Below are 21156 nucleotides of genomic sequence, written 5' to 3'. Positions count from 1 at the left end.
TTATCTGTTGTTGTTGGTCTGCTGTTCTGAGATGCTTTTCTGCTCACCAGGGCTGTAAAGAGTGGATCTAATCATTCTCTCTCATCAACAAGCTGTTTAAAAATTTTTAAACTCTAGAAATTTAAAGGTACAAGAGATAAAAAGGTAATGTGCAAAACATTTTTTTGTTTTAAATTTCTAGTATTTAGTATTTTTGTTATATTTTTTATTTTATTATATTTTATTTGTCATATATATATATATATATATATATATATATATATATATATATATATATATATTTAAATATTTTGTACCTTTAAATTTCTAGTATTTAGTATTTATATTTGATTCTATTTTAATTGTTATATAATTTTTGGGTTATATTTTGTACCTTTAAATTTCTAGTATTTAGTATTTTTGTTATATTTTTTATTTTATTATATTTTATTTGTCATATATATATATTTTTTTTAAATATTTTGTACCTTTAAATTTCTAGTATTTAGTATTTATATTTGATTATATTTTATTTGTTATATAATTTTTTGGTTATATTTTGTACCTTTAAATTTCTAATATTTAGTATTTTTTGTTATATTTTTATTATTATTATTATTATTTATTACCTTATTACCTATGCTTGTGGATACTGCTAGAAGTTGTAAAATTTCCCAATTGGGATGAATAAAGTATCTATCTATCTATCTATCTATCTATCTATCTATCTATCTATCTATCTATCTATCTATCTATCTATCTATCTATCTATCTATCTATCTATCTATCTATCTATCTATCTATCGTGCACTATTCTGTGTAAACTTTATAAAATGGTGTGGGTGAATTTCCCAGCAGATCAGCAGGTCATGCATCTGGCACCAACAAACTCTCAGTCTAAGATCTGAGATGAAAATTTTCCCCTTTCTGATGCTTGACGTGAACTTTAACCCGAAGCACTTGACCTGTGTGTGTTGTGTTGCTGCCCCATGATTGGCTGATTCACTTTAATGTGCTGGAGTAAAGCTCGGGGCTGTTCAGAGTCACAGGTTCGAATCCCAGCTCTGCCAGAAGAGGTTTGTTTGAAGTGAAGGCTCAGTGGTTAAGGCTCTGGGTTAGTGATCAGAAGATCAGGGGTTCAAGCTGTTACTGTGGAGAAAGACCCTTAACCCTTATATAGAGTTATGTGAGAAATTAAACCAGGTAAAGTGCAGAGTTGGTCATGTCTAGGACCACGATTCACGCTAATAAACATATTTGAAGAACCCAATCAAGCCAATCAGACAGAAAGACTAAATTTCACAATCTCATTTCAATTGAAAGCACTTAGCACTAATGATAACACCATTCATCAGGCTAATTTTGCCAGCGCCTTCGCCACACCAACTCTCTTAGTCCCCAAGAGCCTATATATGTGTGTGTGTGTGTTAAAGTGTTCGATGCTAACGATATTAACCACAAGGTCACTCAATTCAGCTTCTCCTCAAGAGCCCTACATTATTCCTTTATGTGTTTAAAGCACCAATTATACTTCATAAACTGTCGCCAGCTTTCACAGTTAATGCTGCATTATTGAAATAACGTCTGAATTATTCATCGGACGGTAAATTCCTCAAAGCCCCAGGAAGAACGAGAGCACGGAGAGGGCTGCGGTGACACCGAGAGCAGGTCCAGATTATTCAGTTCTTCATTAAGATGAAGAACTGGAGGAATTTGGATGATAGAGGGAGGGAGATTAAAATCCTGATTGCTTAGATAGTGAGGATATCGATCGTGCTGCTCTCCATATCGACTCCTGCTGTATTAAACACCGCAGTCTATCGGATTTTAATGATTTGGGCTACATCGACTTCTGGACTATCCATATAACACATATTTATTGGAAAAAATAAAACAAAAAAAAAGTGCATCGCTGTAGTACACCGCATACTCTATATATTTTTATAATATACCATGAATATATTTGTCATGTTATAAGCCATTCATAACAAATTATGCTTGTTGTTATGATTGTGTGGTGTTATGAAAAAGTCATAATATTTTATGACTGTCTTAATAAATGCTGCAGACTAAGTAGTTTTTATATTGTATCACATTCGTATCACGTTATAATACATTTATAAGGCATTTTAAATCGTTCCTAATGATTTATTATACATTATGTTGCTAAACGTTTTGCGATGTCTGTCTTTACATGCTCATGAACTTTAATGACCTCCCATTCTTAATCTGTAGGGTTTAATATGGAGTTGTTCCACCCTTTGCAGCTATAACAGTTTCTTTATAGCTTCAACTCTTCTGGGAAGGCTTTCCACAAGGTTTAGGAGTGTGTTTATGGGAATTGTTGACCATTCCACTAGAAGCACATTTGTGAGGTCAGGCACTGATGTTGGACGAGAAGGTCTGGGTCACAGTCTCCGCTCTAATTCATCCCGAAGGTGTTCTATCAGGTTGAGGTCAGGACTCACTTTGTGCACTGGTGTCCAGTCATGTTGGAACAGGAAGGGGTCATCCCCAAACTGTTCCCACAAAGCTGGGAGCATGATATTGTCCAAAATGTCTTGGTATGAAGCTGAAACATTAAGAGTTCCTTTCACTGGAACTAAGGGGCCGAGCCCAACCCCTGAAAAACAACCCCACACTAGAATCCCCCCCTCCTCTAAACTTAACATGTGGCACAGTGCAGTCAGGCAAGTACCATTCTTCTGACAACCACCAAACCCAGACCCGTCTGTCGGATTGCCAGACAGAGAAGCCTGATTGGTCACTAGAGGACACGTCTCCACTGCTCTAGAGTCCAGTGGCAGAGTGCTTTACACCACTGCATCTGATGCTTTGCATTGCACTTGGTGATGTAAGGCCCGGATGCAGCTGCTTGGCCATGAAAACCCATTCCATGAAGTTCTCTACAAACTGATCTTGAGCTAATCTAAAGGCCATATGAAGTTTGGAGGTCTGTAGCTATTGACTTGGTGATTTCTGCGCACTGTGCCCCTCAGCAACCCCTGTGTGATTTTACGTGGCCTACCACTTTGTCTCAGACTTCCCCTTTGTTATAATACCACTAACAGTTGACCATGGGATATTTAGTAGTGAGGAAATATCATGGACTTGGCAACCACTGGGTATCACAGTACCACGCTTGAATTCACTGAGCTCCTGAGAGCGACCCATTCTTTCACAAATGCTTGTAGCAGCAGTCTGCATGCCTAGGTGCTTGAGGTCATACACCTGTGGTCATGGAAGTGACTGGAACTCCTGAATTCAATGATTTAGAGAGGTGTCCCAAAACTTTTGGCAATATAAGTGTAGTTTATACTTGTTGTTGTTGTTTTTTTTAATACGTTATAAGTAGTTTTCATACTGTATCAAATTTGTTTCATGTTATAATACGTTCATGAGGCATTTTAAATTGTTCATAAAGATTTATTATACTTTATAGCTGTTTCTATGATGCATTATAAGAAGTTTTCATATTGCATCCCATTTGCATATTATAATGCGTTCATAAGCTAATTTACACATTGTTTTAAGTGTCCCTAAAGATTCATTACACTTTATAGCCATTTCTATGATACATTATAAGCAGTTTTCGTATCGTTTCCTATCACATTCATAACATGTTATAATGCATTCATAAGGCAGTTTACAAGTCATTTAATTTGTCCTTTAAAGATTTATTACACTTTATAGCCATTTCTATGTGCATTATAAGTAGTTTTCATATCGTTTCATATCACATTCATAACATGTTAGAGAGAGAGAGAGAGAGAGAGTGTAATTAAGGAGTTGGCATTAGCATGCAATAAAACACAATGAGCTGCAAACACAGTCACCTTGAATGCAATGTAGTGCGCATGTAATGCACAACTTATTGCAAGCTAGTCACTTCCTGTTCAAACTCTAGCTCCACTGCTTACAAGAGGAAGTAAGGAATTAAGGACAGGAAGTAAAAACAGGGCTGCAGGAAAGGGATAAAGATATGAACCATGTCCTTGTTCTTCATGTGTCTCTATAATCTCATCTCCAGACCCTGAGACGTGAGGTGAGCTTCACAGCAGTTCCCAGGTTTTGCTGAAGACCTGAGCATGTGGCAGTGGCAATGTTTTTATTTATTTATTTATTTATTTATTTATTTATTTATTTATTTATTTATTGGGGGGCTTTTGACCCACTTATTTTAATTGTTCATAGAGATTAATTACACTTTATCGCTATTTCTATGAAGCATTATAAGTAGTGTTTGTCATATCATGTTCGTATCATGTTATAAAGCATTCACAAGGCATTTTGCACATTGTTTTTAATTGTTCATAGAGATTAATTACACTTTATTGCTATTTCTATGAAGCATTATAAGTAGTGTTTGTCATATCATGTTCGTATCATGTTATAAAGCATTCACAAGGCATTTTGCACATTGTTTTTAATTGTTCATTAAGATTCATTACACTTTATCGCTATTTCTATGAAGCATTAAAAGTAGTGTTCGTATCATGTTTGTATGCATGTTATGATGCATTCATAATGAATTTTACACATTGTTTTTCAGTTGTTCATTAAGATTCATTACTCTTCATAGCTATTTCTATAAAGCATTATAAGTAGTATTCATATCATGTTCATATGCATGTTATGATGCATGTTTTTAATTGTTCATAAAAATTAATTACACTTTATAGCTTATCCTGTAAAGCATTATAAGTAGCTATCACATCACATTCGTGTCATGTTATAAAGCATTCACAAGGCATTTTGCATATTGCTTTTAATTGTTCATTAAGACTCATTATATTTTATAGATATTTCTATGACACATCTTAAGTAGTGTTTGTCATATCACATTCGTATCATGTTATAAAGCATTCACAAGGCATTTTGCATATTGCTTTTAATTGTTCATTAAGACTCATTATATTTTATAGATATTTCTATGACACATCTTAAGTAGTGTTTGTCATATCACATTCGTATCATGTTATAAAGCATTCACAAGGCATTTTACACAATGTTTTTAATTATTCATTAAGATTCATTACACTTTATAGCTATTCCTTTGAAACATTATAAGTAGTGTTTGTTTCATGTTCGTATGCATGTTATGATGCATTCATAATGCAGCTTACACATTGTTTTTAATTGTTCATAAAGATGAATTACACTTTATATCTAATCCTGTAAAGCATTATAAGTAGCTATCATATCATATTCATATCATGCTATAAAGCATTCACACAGCGTTTTACACATTGTTTTTAATTGTTCGTAAAAATTCATTACAATTCAATTCAGCTACTTTATAGCTATTTCCTATAATGCATTATGAACGGTTAACAACAGTTATAACTTTATAACTAGTGTTCATAACACATTATATCACTGATACAAAAGAAAATGAGTCTGTAAAGGTATTTTACACATTGTTTTTAATTGTTCATAAAAATTTATTACACTTTATAACTAATCCTATGATGCATTTTAAGTAGCTATTACATCTTATCACGTTTGTTTCATGTTATAACACATTCACAAGGCATTCTGAACATTGTTTTTAATTGTTCATAAAAATTCATTACACTTTATAGCTGTTTCTATGATGTATTATGAACCACATTATAACTAGTGCTTAACAAAGTATACCAATACCAGTGATACTGACCAAACACGTTTACAGTATGTGAACCTCCACGATATAATGCATTCAAAAGGATTATAATCATTTATGAAGCTTCATTATATGTATATATTGTATTATATGACGTGCTAGGAATTGTTAACATGATGTCTTAAAAATATACATAACACATTATATCATGAAGCACCACTTCATATAGTGCATTACGAAGCATCATGAGGTGATGTTATAATGTTATAAGCTGTTATAAGTGCTACTTATAGCGCATCCTTGTAACGATTCACAAATTCAGCAAACAGTAATGCAAACTGGATTTTAAACTCCTCAGTGTGACAGCTGGGTTGCCAAATCCTTCACAACCATCATAAAAATCTCCAGATAAATGAAATGGATCTGGACCAAACATACTCGGGTATTACTCGGTTACCGTCGATTCTAAAATCTGATTGGTCAAATACTTTGATATATTCACCTCATATATATATACCAATTGCCCTTTATGTTGCTTAGCAACCATAGCTTACAGTAAACTGCATGAATTTTTTAGAGCAATGTTCTTAATAGCAAATGAATATTTATTGGACTCTGGATTTTATCATATTGTGTTTGGTCGCCATTTCGCAAAAGCACCGAGCCACAAGAGGGCGTGTGTCACTTCAGCGCACATGACGTGACCAGCTTAGATTTATATTTTGACTTCATTTCTATCACCACCCATTGGAGTCAGTTGGAACGTTGTTTTGAAAGATTCAGACCGTCTGCAGGTTTTGGATTCTTATTTGTCTTCTCGTGTATAATCGATGGAGCACTTCCTTTTGGTTAAAAAACCTTCTAATGAATTCAGTACAACCAATTAATCACACACAACGAGGAGAAAAACCTTAGCAGGACCTGCTGAATGACGAGGAAGAAAGAAGCAGTTTATACACCTTCATCAATCCATCAATCAACACGTATCTAATTAGCGAAAGGGATCAATAGACGTCCAGGAGTGAAATGAAATGCCTTCTATTCTGACTTTTCTGATATCGTTAACCAGTGTGATGGCAGGTCAGGCCCAAATCCAGTTGGTTTCAAAACATTTCTTTTTTTTCCCCTCAAACAAATGGTATTCAAGTGATAATATACGAATGCTCTCCTTTACCAAGTTGTGTTGTGTAAAGTTTCACCAACTTTACACAAGTTTCACCTTTCACCAAGTTTAACCGAATGGCGGCTAAGTTGCACGTACGCCTGGGAGCCGTTCAAAACTTGTTTGCGTTAGTGGAAAGCCAAGCGAAGCCAACCGATGCTAGTTTACGAATTTTAGGAGGTTTTTTTCAGTCACTCAAAGCTGTTACCAACGTTGCCTTCGGCATGCATTCAACAGCTACGTTAGCTACATAACCCGGCGTTTTTTTGTTGACAGATTGGTGACGTGGGTGGTTTATTCTGTTTTTAGCCCAAGCTTGGTGGCACGACTTCCTGTGAGGAGCCTTGACATGGAATGCTTGGCTTGGGTCAGTTCTTTGTAAGCAGCCATACAGTTTACATACTCTTCGTATTGAGATTGTCATATTTCTGGGTGTCTGGAATGGATTATCTGCATATACATTATTTCTTATGTCTTCACAATACAAATTTTCACCTTAAGGACTCGCCTCCAGAACCATTTTAATTTCTATGCCGAGGTTCCGCTGTACATTCATAAAAGAAGAACCTTCCCAAACACACATGTGGACCTCCAAATTAAAGGAAAAAACAATAGTAATATTATACTTTTTCATGTTTTGTTGACACCTTTTAGCACTGAAGGAATAAATAACTCCTTCAGTCTCACAACACGTACTTGTGTGTGTAGCGGCTTCATGGGTGCCACTGTGTATCTTATGTACATCTGGATGATTAAAAGCTACGTCCATTAGATGGCACATCACTGAAACATCTGTCTGTGCTTCTCTTTAAAACATTCCGCCATGTGTGGGACATGTTGTTGTGATTGTTGTCATGATCATGATTAGAATCTGTCTTGAAAAGCTAGAGTGAAAGCGTTCTTCATGGTTAAATACTCAATAATGGTCTATAACAGTACATAAGTCTGCATTTTAAGACACAGTGTTAGTTTGTGTGTTCAGCTTGGTGCTATACTGCCTCTACTGTTTAACCCTGGTATTACATCATGCTAGTTTCTGAGAATGTGCACAAGCTACGAGCGCAGGATACGTGCAGTGGCCATCTTGTTCGACTGATAAATATACAAATATAAATCAGCCTTTAGATCAAGGCCAGGCATTACAGTTCATCTAACTGACCACTTTTATTTTGATAAATCCTTCATTTTTTTCCTTTAATTTGTCACTTCTTGCTAGGAAAATCCTTCATAAAAAACTAGATATTCAAGATATTCCGAAAATGTTCAATATTAATACGTGCAACAGATAAAAATAAATAAAAAGTTTTAACACTGTTTAATAGAGCAGGGAAGAAAATAGTCTGATTTTAGCAACATGAGAAATTATTGTTCGCTCTTCCCAGTAAAACCCGCATGTTAATGTAATGTAGCTACACTAATGTCGTTACACTGGGATTAGTGCCTTGTGTTTAATCCTCTTGGTTTATAAAAAAAAAAAAAAAAAAAACTCATAACGGATGGAGTACGAGCAATTTATCATGTCTAATGAGATAATGAGATTCTGTGTTTTTAGGACAAATTTGAAGCACGGAGGTTCAAGCAAGTTACAGCAACTTGGGAAAAGAAACAAAATGTGTTTGGGTTTTTTTTTACGCAAAAAACATCAGATTCCTCTGATAGCAAACATTATGAACATAGAGAAGAATTTCGATGGTTTTCCTTGACATTTCCTTAACATCTGCCCCAAGATTTTCCTGATTTTCCTGAACGAATGTGATTATTTGTGAATGTAACGTTTCCTGGTTTTACCTCTGTTGGAAAATATATTTTGTGTGAGTGTGTGAGCAGTCCAAACCTGGTGTATTGATTATTGATTTTGTTTGATATATGAGGTATAAAAGGTTTTGTGGTGAATCGGCGAGAGAATGAATCAGGTTGATTTGATTCCTGAATCATATTACAGATTCTGATTCACCAACAAATGTTAAGGCAAATTGTATCCTAGGAGCGTGTGTGTGTGTAAGAGAGAGAGTGAGTGTGAGTGTGTGTGAGCGAGTGTATGTAAGTATGTCTGAGCGTGTGTGTGTGTGTGTGTGTGTGTGTGTGTGTGAGATTGATGAGTAACTGGTCGATGTTTCTCTTTCAGCAAACTCCAGGACCTACTTTCCCAAGCAAGGTAACATCACACGGCCAATCACAAAGTCTTTCTCTGGCCAGTCGACATGTTTCATTAATCTTCGTCTGCGCAGATGTGTCATGTTTCTGCTTGACTGTCCGGCTAAGTGTGTGTGTAAGAGTGTGTGAGTGTGTGTGTTCCTGGCTGGAGGTTAAACAGGGTGATTAAAGGCCAATCGTCAGGGTGCCTGTCAGGGTGATATGCATCATGGTAGCAGCAAGCAGCGTGTCATGAGTTACTGGCCTGATTGGAAGGGTGAGGAGGGATGGAGGGAGCAAGACAGATGGAAGGAGCATGACAGATGGAGGGAGCGAGACAGAACGGAGGGAGTGAGAAGAAGAAAAAGAATATGATAATGCAGAGCTTTGCCCATTTCCTAGATTTCTGCCCTACCTACTTACCTATGTCATGCTTTTCTTCATATGGATATCACGTGTGTGTGTGTGTGTGTGTGTGGTGGAATGGCACCCCATCTAGAGTCTCCTCCACCGTGCTCTTTTTAAAGAAGATTTCTGTATGTCAGAAAATTTACAGCTTTACCTCAAGCTCTGACACTGGAGACTCCTTCCACAGATAAAATGTTGGGGTCAGTTTGGGGTCACCACATCAGATCATTTGGTCTGCATGTTTCAATTTGGGGCAGGTTTCACACCGGATGCCCTTCCTGACACAACCACCCCATTTAATCCAGGCTTGGGACCGGCACTGAGAGTTAATTCTTCAGTGGCTGGGTTAGCGCCCTGCCCGGGAATCGAACCCGGGCCGCAGCAATGACAGCGCAGGATCCTTACGACAGACCAATAGGAGGCTTCTTCCACAGATAAACATAATAAACAGGAATCTTCGCTATGTCAACGACACGAACATGTGCTTTCTCATCCGTCCGTGCGTACCGTCCTCTAGACGCGTCCCTACGAATGATCACTGTTACTATAGCAACGAGCTGAGATTTGAACGACGTATCGTCCATCTCTGGTTACTTTCAGCATGGTAGTGGTAGAAAAGGACCGGGTCATGTGACCGAAACAAATCGTGGCAGAATATCAATCTCAGTATCTCAGTTTCTTTTAAAATGGATTACACGTGTGAACAGAAGCTAGCATTGAAGCCCTGCTCACGTGGTGTGTGTGTGTGTTTTTAGGATATTTAAACACCTCAGGTTCTCTTCAGCAGGAAAGGAAAAACTTGACTAGTACCTTGTTAATAACCCTAAGCATTACTTTGCCGTATTTATATTTTATTCAAGTATCATCGGAATTGAAAACAGTTCCCAGAAAGAAAATAGTAATTTAGACTTTCAGAGACTCGCTAAATCTCAATAGTCTTCTCTCATCTAGCCAATGACACCACTGGATTAGCATCAGTTTCCATTAGCATGTCCTTAGCCTCGCTAGAATCACATCTGATTTAAAAATAAAACCCACTGAAGAAAGTTTCGCCGATTTGTTTTTGTCTCATTAGCAGGCTGTATTTAACCATGTTTGCTTTGCTAGTCTGAGCTTAGCCTGGCATCAAACTCAGAAGCTATTGCAAGCAGCTAAGCTTGCTAGGCAAATTCTAGCTCTTTCTAGCTAACGCAGGATGAATAAAACTTGAAGTAGCAACTTAATGACTTTTACTTTTTAGAATGTTCTACTTAAGTACTAGTTACTCAGTACTGCTACATTTCTGTTGGGAAACAGTCGCAACCTGTGGGCGCTGATGGAGAGCAGAGCATTGAGTCTCACTGTGCAGTGAACGCTGATGGATGGAGTCGACAACCACCAGACATTATGTATAGTAATAAATGGACTACGGTCAGTAATTGGACACGTGGTTGGTGGGTGAACCTGATAAACCGGCATCTTGGTGTTTACTGTGTGTGTGTGTGTGTGTGTGTTTGTGTGTGTGTGTGATGGCAAATAAGCGACGCCTGAAACAGCAAGCAGGTAAAAGCGAACGAAGCGTCCTGCAGAGAGATTTCTCCCTCATTCTTCCTTTTCGGTGTGTTTTTCTTTTTCTAATATTGCTCGCTTCTCCTATTTAATCCTGAGATCAATATCTCTGCAGGAGGCGGCTGTGTGTACGCACTCGTCTAACCGCTCATCCCATCTCTCTCTCTTTTTTGTCTCTTTGTCTTGTATTTGTATGCCATGCTGGACTACATGATGTCCTGTGCGATCGACACCACTCTAATTTTTCCTCCTCTTCTTATCTTCCTCTCCTGCTCGTATAGACCCGGAGCGCGGTGGAGGTCACATGATCTCCACAGATGATCTGGAGTACCCGCGCGAGTACCGGAGCCTGGGCAATGGAGCACGGCGCTTCTCCAACGTCGGCCTCGTGCACACGTCCGAACACCGGCACACGGTGATGGCCGCTCAGAGCCTGGAGGCTCTCAGTAACCTGCACAAAGCCGAGCTAGAACGCAAACGCGACGCCTTCATGGACCATCTGAAGAACAAGTATCCACCTCAGCACTCGCTCCCTCCATCACCATCTCCATCCCACGGCAGCATGAGGGGAAGCTCAGAGAGGAGCGCACGTGAACAGGTACACACACACACACACACACATACACACAAACATGTGCACATACAAGTTTTTTTTTTTTTTTTTTTTACATAAATTCATTTTTATCATCTGATTTTTTTTCCCTTATATTAATTTTTCCCCACATACAAGAAACCAAGTGATTTTTTTTTTGCAAAATATTTTTATATGCAATTTTGTTTTGAAAATTTATTTTCTAAATTTTTATAATTAGTTTTCCACAATTTCTTTTTTTCAAAATTTTCATGTGCATTTATATATTTTTTTTATTTTCAAGATTTAATTTTCACTTTTGATTATTTTTTCACCAATCTTGATTATGTGATTTCCACATAATTTATTTTTTTAATTAATTTTTTTTCTCCAAATGATTCATTTATTTTTCACATGATTTCCACATGATGCATTTTTCCAAAGATGATTTTTACTCATTTATTAATGTTCATAGATCTCGTGTAGGGTGTGGATGAAGTGTAATAATAATAATAACAATAACAATAATAATAATAATAATAATAATTATTATTATTATTATTATTATTATTATTATTATTACCATCATCATCATCATCATCATTATTATTATAGTAATAATAATAATAGTAGTAGTAGTAGTAGTAGTAGTAGTAGTAATAATAATAATAATAATAATAATAATAATAATAATAATAATAATAGCCTGACCACAAACAAGTGCCTTTATTTATCCTGGAGTTCTTCCTGTTGAATAAAAACACTGTCAGTCTTTCTGCTGCTTTAAACCGTCTGTTATTGATTTACACTCCTGCTGCAGTTTTAACACAATTATGTAAAAAGCAACTGATTTCAGCACTTCTCTGAACTCACACCCGGGTGAACTTTGACTAAATCAGGAAGTCGTGGCCTGCAAATATCAGAAAACGCCAATTAAAGGTCAGTAGAGCAAAGGCAAGTGTTAACACATTAAAAAAAAAACCCAGATGATTTATTAGCGCTAAGCATCAAGCTAGCTCTTTTTAATTTTAGAGGGGAGATTTCCAGTGCCACTGTGATCAGGACCACATTCAAAGGATCACTGGAATTTCATGGCATTTTTTTGTAGAGCTTCATGAATAGCGGCATGATTGCAGCTAATATCAGAGCCGTGCATTTCCATAAAGGTCCAGTGCTAGCACTTAACCTTCCCCTGATACACCACGGAATCTGACGGCAATCATATGGAAGTTTTCCATAATCCCCTTTTATGGACACAATTAAACACTGCTTGCTTTGACTTCTGAAGAAACGATGATGAAGACAATCACTAAATTTTGTTAAGCTAAGCACCTTTTAGCAACATGCTGTAGGTAAAGGAATTTTTCTAAAAAGTTCTCTAGCCATTAAAAAAGAGCTGTGATGATGATATAGTCTTATGGGAATGAAAGATCTTTTAGATAAACCTAACATAGTTATGCTTATGTTTGTGCTTCTTATGTCTGGCGAGACAGCTAGTTTAGCTAGCAGGCAGCTTGGATGTCTACGAACTACTTTCACAGACACAGCTGCTCTGTTTTCACACTCAGTAAATACCCAGAATGCCGTTCGACTACCTGCTGACGTTTGTGCCAGAGGTTTTATCTCACTATCTCTACTTAAAGAGAGCAGTGCAGCGGCACTTTAATGCTGTAATCTGTCCAAGCTCTCTTAACTGTACAGGTTGTTCAGACTGATCAGACTCCTCCAACACACTCAAAAAATAAATAAATAAATAAACAAACAAACAAAATAAAATAAAATGTAATTAAATTTTAATAAATAAAAAGCTGCGTTGCTTTCTGGGACATCAAGATAACTAGCTGTGATGTTAGAACCACATAAAAGTGCTGATTTTTTGTTTATTCGAAATTTTGCAAATTAGTGCCAGAATTCATCAGAAATATCAGTTGAAAAAAAAAATAATAATTTAATTTTCTTTTTTATTATTTTTTTCTTTTTTTTTTTATTTAATATTATTTTTTTATTTTTTTATTTAATATTATTTTTCTCTTTTTTTTTGGTATGAATAATATTGGACGATTAGCTTGTACATAAATGTACTGCTACTCATATACAGGAAATCCATCCAGCTCCACTTTCCCACACATCCTTTCCCTCTTGTATTCTCTCCATCTCTCTTTACTTCGTCATCCTCCGTTCCTCTTTTTATTTTTCGCTGCTTCTCCTTGTTTTGCCATCACCTGTGTGCTGTGTGAGTGCGGGATGAATGAATAAGTGCAGTGTGTGTGAGAGCAAGTGACACAGAGAGAGAGAGAGAGAGAGAGAGAGAGAGAGAACGGTTGAGTGAGAGACAGGTGGAGTCCACGGTTGCCACGGTGACATTGCCCTTATATGGAAGCTGGTGATATCATATTGCAAAGGTCAGGCTAGAGAGAGAGAGAGAGAGAGAGAGAGAGAAAGAGAAGGCGATAGACAGACCAAGGAGGACTGGGAAAGCTGCTCGGATATCAGCGTTGCAGGAATCCGGGAGAGAGAAATCACAGGAATACGCACGGATACTGCTGGGAATGGGTAGGAGGAGGGGAAGAGAAGAAGGAGGGCAGGGAAGCAAGGGAATGGGAGGACAAGTGCGGCAGCGTGTAAAAGAGGAAGAGGAGAGTTAATTAGCCCAGTGCGTCTCTCTCTCTCTCTCTTTCTCTCTCTCTCTCACACACACACATTCACACACACACCTCCCTCTTTCTCCACCCCTCCACCACCCTGACACTCTAGCGCGGAAGACTTAAAGCAGCCAAGCAGCAGCCTGCCGATGTGGTAATGAATTAAATAAAGCGCCGCCGCTGGGAGAGAGAGAGAGAGAGAGAGAGAGAGAAAAGCGAGAGAATGAGTGTTTTGGGGCAGCTGACTGACGCGCACGCTGACTAAAGGCATCCAGGGTTCTGTAATGTGTGTGTTTGTGTGTACACACACATCCACGCGTACAGGTGCAGGTAAGAGGTGTTTGTCAGCTTCGCTTGTTTATTGTTAGAGCGGTTGTTGTGGAGACCAGATGCAGGTGCATTGTGGTTGTGAGCATGTGCAGGCTACATTAATGAGCGTGTGTGTGTGTGTGTGTGGGAGAGAGAGAGCGAGAGACAGACTGCTTTGCATGCAGGTCATGTGGCATGCGCCTGCTTGTCCTTCTGTCAGCGGCTGTTTCATACATGGGATCGCGTGTGTGTGTGTGTGTGTGTGTGCTCTGTCTCACACCAAGTTAACACATGTTACTCAGTTGGATCAGGTGCAGCTGGTGTATGATGCTCAGTCCAAATGCAACGTGCTGTGTGTGTGTGTCAATGTTTCTATATCTTCCCTTCAAGGGTAGAAATATCTGCCAATTTTGTACTTGTGGGAACATTGAGTTAGTACCCATGAGGAAAACTGCTTGTGTGTGTGTGTGTGTGCGTGCGTGCGTGCGTGTGTGTGTGTGCGCCACCGTTTGGCTCGAGCAAACTCTTCCATCCAGCTGCAGGTCAAATGGCCAATTTTCCCCGACAGTGCATTACACCGTTACTAAGCAACAGGAGACGCCAGTAGTTGGCTGAAAATGACATCATCAGGCTGGAAGCTGGCAGCTGTCTTGCTCGCACACACACACACACACTCGCACACACACACACACACACACACACACTCGCACACACACATACACACACACACACACTCGCACACACACACACACACACACACACACTCGCACACACACACACACACAGACACTCGCACACACACATACACGCACACTGACACTACTTGTCATTCGATATTATTTGCTCAGGAAGGATGTAATATAAAAGTGATACGACACCACCGGGGTAAAGCTGCAGTCGTAAATCTTGTTTTTTTTATGAATGTGTGTGAGCACAGAGGTGTGTGTGTGTGTGTGTTTGTGTACGCAGGTGTCTTGGTGTCTTGTATTACTGGGTTTGTTTAGGTTTTTGGTTGCATGGAATCAGAGCTGGAAATGAAATGAATGAACGTATTTCCATCAGCTCAAACTTCACAGGTGACTCTGTACTATGAATTAAACTTTTTAAATTCATGATCAAGTTCATTAAGCAGCTACAAGTTCAGGGTGTGTGTGTGTGTGTGTGTGTGTGTGAAGGCGATGCTGATTTCTCGATTCTGTTTGGTCGGATCGATCATGAGTTTTCTAGAAAAGCAGCTCAGACAGGTACATTAGTGTTTCCATAGTAACAACAAACACAGGAACTTGTATGAACAGAATACAAAAAATGAGCCTTGGCCGCCCATGACCCTGTCGACCACTTTTCCTTCCTTGGACCACTTTTGATAGATACTGACCACTGCAGATCGGGAACACCCCACAAGAGCTGCAGTTCTGGAGATGCTCTGATCCAGTGGTCTAGCCATCACAATTTGGCCCTTCGTCAAACTCGCTCAAATCCTTACGTTTGTCCATTTTTCCTGCTTCTAACACATCAACTCTGAGGACAAAATGTTCATGTGCTGTCTAATATATCCCACCCACTAACAGGTACCATGATGAGGAGATCATCAGTGCTATTCATGTCATCTGTCAGTGGTCATAAAGTTATGCCTGATCGGTGTATACTAATATACAATCTCCTCCAAAAGTATTGGAACAGCAAGGCAAATTCCGAAGACATTTGGGTTTAAGATCAAAAGACGAATATAATATGGCGGGTCCGAATTTCAACTTTCCTCCCCTGACGATTACATCTAAACAACTCCGAACATGTCACATTTTGTTTAAACATATTTTTTAAGTGATTGAAAATATTGGAACAGGTGATACTACTTGCCCAGGTGTGTCCTGTCAGATCGACTGTTTAAACAGTTAATAGCTCTGAATGTTTACTCTTGGTTTTGAGCTTTGGGTTTTGTGTGCGAAGACAATATTTGTTAAAGAAGGATAAGATAGTCCAGAGAGCTGTGTATGGCAAGGAAAATAGAAAGGAAAATAAAAACAAAATAAAAAACATTTGTGTACTAATGACAAGACACCGAACAGGTCGGCCAAGCAAAAGGACACCAGTTTATAATAGAAACATTGTGGGAGCTGTGTATAAAAAAAAAACCCAGTAAGTGACCTTACCTACAACCTCCATAGGGCAGGGATGAAGGTCTCACAATCCATCGTTCAAAGAAGACAGAAATATAAATATCACACTAAAGGATAGAAATCACTCATCAGCAGTAAGAACCAGAAGGTCAGACTGGACTTCATAAAGAAAGGCACAAAATCTCTGGAACCAAGATGAACCTCTACCGAAGTGATGGAAAGGCCAAAGTTCTGCTCATGATGCTAAATATACAGTCTCATCTGTGAAACATGGTGGTGGTAGTGCCATAGGTTGTGCTTCTGGATCAGACTCACTAACCTTTATTGATGATATAGCCTGTGATGGTTGCAGCAGAATGAATTCGGAAGTCTACAAAAACATTCTGGCTGCCAATTTACAGAGAAATGCATCCAGTCCAGTCGCGAGGAACTTCATCATGCAGCAAGACAACGACCCAAAGCATACTACCAACACGATTTAGAGTGGCAGGTCTTAGACTGGTTGAGTTAATCTCTAGACCTTAACCCAATTAAACAGCATTTTACCTCCTGAAGATGAGGAAACAACTGTGGTACAAACCTGGAAAAACATCACAAAAGAAGGATGCATCAGTTAAGTTATTGCAAGGAAGGGATATGCAACCAAATATCATGTGTTATTTAATTTAATTTACTTTATCTATTCATTACTTTTGTTGTCGTAAAAATTAGGTGTCGCAGAAGGAGTCACTACAAGTTGATAAATGTCTTTCAGTGTAAAGCTACCCCATGCTGTGCCAATACTTTTGGAGGTGGCTGTACATACAGATGTGTATAGCTACAGGCTATAGACACCAGGCACATGGGATTGGCCAGTGATTTGCTTTTGAAATAAAAAAAAGAATTGCTCACCGGCACAGAACTGCTCCAGGGGGTTATAGTCTGGATAAAATTGAGCTGAATCCTTTGTTTTGCTCTAGGCAAATGTAGTACCTATGGGTAGGTGAGATGGATACAAGCAAAACTATCCTTATTTAGATGTGTCCTTTGGTTTATTTCTTTACCACAGCTAGACCAGCATCGATGCACATCTTAATGGCCTTCTCTGACATCCATGCTACAGGCTACACATTAGCCTAAATTACGAGAAACCCCATGAGGAGGCAATAACCATCTTGGTGCTTAATAAAATCTTATGGTAACACTGAAAATGAAAAGAAAAAGTGTTCGTATTGAGGGACGTATTGCATATCATGACACTTCTGATAGTATGGATGGAAAGCTAGTCCATCACATGCTAATCTACCTACTAGCATGTTGTTGAGTGGTAGAAGAAAATTCCAGGCAAACACTAACCTGTGGTCAAGACCGAACCAGACACCCTGGAGCTATGAGGTGGCAATTCTACCCACAGTTTGTTAAACAAACACAAGAAAAATCTGGCAAGAATTGCATCCAATCATTACCCTGGAATATCTGAGTTTGGTTTTCTTCCCTGGGGTTCCTATTGGAGGAGGAACCCCAGCTTTCCACAGTGTTCCAAGCTTTAATGTGAAATCTACATTATTTTCCGCTACCTTGGGCAGAACATGCAATCCAGCACTCGTATGGAAGTTTAGTGGTTGTTGTTTGATGCTCACCTCTGTCCTGTGTGTGTGGAGTTTGCATCTTTTCCCTGTGCTTTGGGGGTTTCCTCAGGGTACTCCAGTTTTCTGCTTCTGCCAAAGACATGTGTTAGGTTAAACTCTCTGTAGTGTTTCAGTATGTATGAGATTGTGCCCAAGCAGTGGGTTGGCACCCCCTCTGAGTCCCCTAGCATAGACTCCAGCCTTCCTGTGACCCTTCAGAAAATGGATGAATAGAAATTCTGGGGTGGCTCGGTGGTCCAGCAGGTTGAGTTGATATCCCCAAGATCCTGGGTTACTATAGGTTTCCTTCAGGTTCTGCAGTTGCCCCATAACTCCTAACAACATGATGGTAGGTTGACTGGCTCTACATCAAATTACACTAAAATAGTAGCAGCATTTGAGGGTGATGTGCAAAAACGCTGGGATAAATGGGATTTAAAGTGCCTCTTGTGACTCCTAAAGATATCCCGGACCATATGTCTTCCAAGTAGGAGTACCAGGAATTTCTAATGAGGTCCCATGAGAGAATCTATGGAGGTATATAAGTGTACATGGAGTTCTAATGGTGATCCATGAGCTTCCATTGATAACCAGTGGGAAATGGCAATGGGAATCCAATGGGCAGCTTGAGAAGTGATTAACCTAAGCAACTCTTCAGGAAGTCTTAAGCTGCAAATACACTTCAGCATTGTTCATGTTAGTCATTTAGGTGTGGAATATTGCTGCATTCTTTATTTTAAGTGGTAATTTGCAGATCAGGATGACATCATATCGACCTTAGCACATTCAACATATCAAGTGGAAAAAAATGGATGTATACATGTTCATCTTTTGGTAGAAACAAACTAGTCACCTTGCTGTGTTTGTCCTCACACAACAGTCAGTGTTATAGGTTTTACACAGGTTTTATATTGCCAAATGTTTTGGGACACCCCTTCAAATCACTGAATTCAGATGTTGTTCTTCAGGTGTGGGGTTTGGCCCTTTAGTTCCAGTGAAAGGAACTCTTAATGCTTCAGCATACCAAGACATTTTGGACAATTTCATGTTCCCATCTTTGTGGGAACAGTTTGGCGATGGCCAGTTCCTGTTCCAACATGACTGCACACCAGTGCACAAAGCAAGGTCCATAAAGACATATATGAGTTTGGTGTGGAGGAACTTCACAGAGTCCTGACCTCAGCCTGATAGAACACCTTTGGGATGAATCGGGTCAAAAATTCCCATTGACAAACTCCTAAACCTTCGCAGAAGAATTGAAGCTATTATAGCAGCAAAGGACGAGACAAGTGCATATTAAATTCATGTTTATGTAAAGGCAGATGTCCCAAAACATTTGGCAATATAGTGTATCTGTATGTTTATTTTGTTAAAGAAAACAGTTGCATATACACTAGAACTCATGTAATGGTCAGAATGTTCATTTGACGTTGATTGGACCTCATAGATGAAAAAAGTTGAGTCTGTGTTTTCTTTAGATTTATTTTCCTACAAATTGCAGAGCTATAGTCCTCCGGTTCTACTTGAGTACTGTAACCATGGCATCAGCACATCTGTTTACCTTTATTTTTGCAATGTTTTTACAGCAAAAGTGATTTCATGGTAAATTTTCCATCGAGATAATCGTACAGATTGTATGGTTGTAAGCGTGGAGTAACTTCCTTTCAAAACTTTATGCCCTTGCTGTTGCGCGTTATCCTGGTTCTGACGTCACAATCTAGTACACTGCCCCACTGTTTATGTTAGAATTGTACCATATGGCAGCATAGAATTCGTTTCAAAGAACGTGTTCGAACAAACTGAGGATACTACTGAGCACAATCCAAGCTTTATTTTTTTGAGTGTGTATAACAATGGTTGCGCTTGCGATAGAAAAATATCAGCGAGAATCAAGGGGAAGGTGTACAAGACAGTGGTGAGACTGGCCATGCTGTATGGTTTAGAGACAGTGTCACTGAGGAAGAGACAGGAGTCAGAGCTGGAGGTAGCAGAGCTGAAGATGTTGAGGTTCTCTTTGGGAGTGAGACGGTTGGACAGGATTAGGAACAAGTACATCAGAGGGACAGCTCATGTTGGACTTTTGGGGTACAAAGTTATGGAGGCCAGATTAAGATGGTTTGGACATGTCCAGAGGAGGGAGAGTGAGTATATTGGTAGGAGAATGTTGGACATGGAGCTGCCAGGCAGGAGGCAAAGAGGAAAGCCAAAGAGGAGGGATATAGATGTAATAAATGATGATATGAAGCTAGTGGGTACAAGTTTTGAGGATGCGGAAGATAGGGATAGGTGGAGAGAGATGATTCACTGTGACGACCCCTGAAGGGAAAAGCCGAAAGAAGAAGAAGAACAATGGTTGCGCTAACGGTTGGCTCGTGGAAATCAACCGCAGTAAAACGTCTATGTAAATCAAAATAGTAGCAAAAATGTTATCTACATCTAGATTATGTTACTTGAAATTACACAACAAGCCAAAAACTAAACTAAATGATACCGAATATCTTAGGGAAGTGAAATACACTCCTTTTTAAGCTGGCATGTTTGAGCCACAGGAGAACTTTGATGCAAACGTTAAGCCATTTCCTGCAGTAAAAGCTATTAAAAGAGGCCAGACAGGACAGACCGCTTTGTCAGTCTCCATGTGCTGTGATACCCGATAAGACCTCGGCGCAACGATCCGAACAGGCGCAGGACACAAGGCAACACAGCAAGGATGATTGAATTACATCTGACCTTGGTTCCTACTTTTCGGAAAAACACCTTTTCATCGATGACACACCAGGGGTTTAGTGTGAGGCTGTGTGTAATTTCGTGATGTGAAAATTTGCTTTGCCATCTCTGAGGAGAGAGCTTTCGGGGATGCATTTGCATTTTAGACGCTGTTCCCGTCAACACCAAATTGAAAGCGGTGTCGGTGAACGCATGTGTCAACCTATTTAGATGGTGTTAAGCCAAACGTCAACATTTTGTCACTCATAAACTGTGAAAATGGATCAGTGTTGGAGTTTGTGTGATGGTTTGTATCACTATCAAACCAACAGCATGCTGTTAATCATCATTAATAAATAATGAACTGAT

The 21156-nt window shown here is 38.9% G+C and overlaps 1 protein-coding gene across 14 annotated transcripts in view; it reads left to right on the top strand.

The window, feature by feature from the left end:
* The window catches only part of srcin1a (SRC kinase signaling inhibitor 1a), a 170437-nt gene that overhangs the window by 80955 nt on the left and 68326 nt on the right, over window positions 1–21156 (top strand). For 10 of the 14 annotated variants that reach the window (XM_058412830.1, XM_058412864.1, XM_058412856.1 and 7 more), the window contains exons 2-3: window positions 8872–8901; window positions 11117–11433. In XM_058412830.1, the coding sequence (XP_058268813.1) occupies window positions 8872–8901; window positions 11117–11433 (347 nt within the window). Of the gene's footprint in view, window positions 1–8871; window positions 8902–11116; window positions 11434–13843; window positions 14379–21156 lie in introns of those variants that run through there. The other 4 variants (XM_058412847.1, XM_058412905.1, XM_058412896.1 and 1 more) reach the window with 4 other exon arrangements.

Source organism: Hemibagrus wyckioides, linkage group LG02, assembly GCF_019097595.1.
Source record: "Hemibagrus wyckioides isolate EC202008001 linkage group LG02, SWU_Hwy_1.0, whole genome shotgun sequence".
Taxonomy (NCBI): Eukaryota; Metazoa; Chordata; class Actinopteri; order Siluriformes; family Bagridae; genus Hemibagrus; species Hemibagrus wyckioides.
This window is presented reverse-complemented; position numbering and strand designations above follow the sequence as displayed.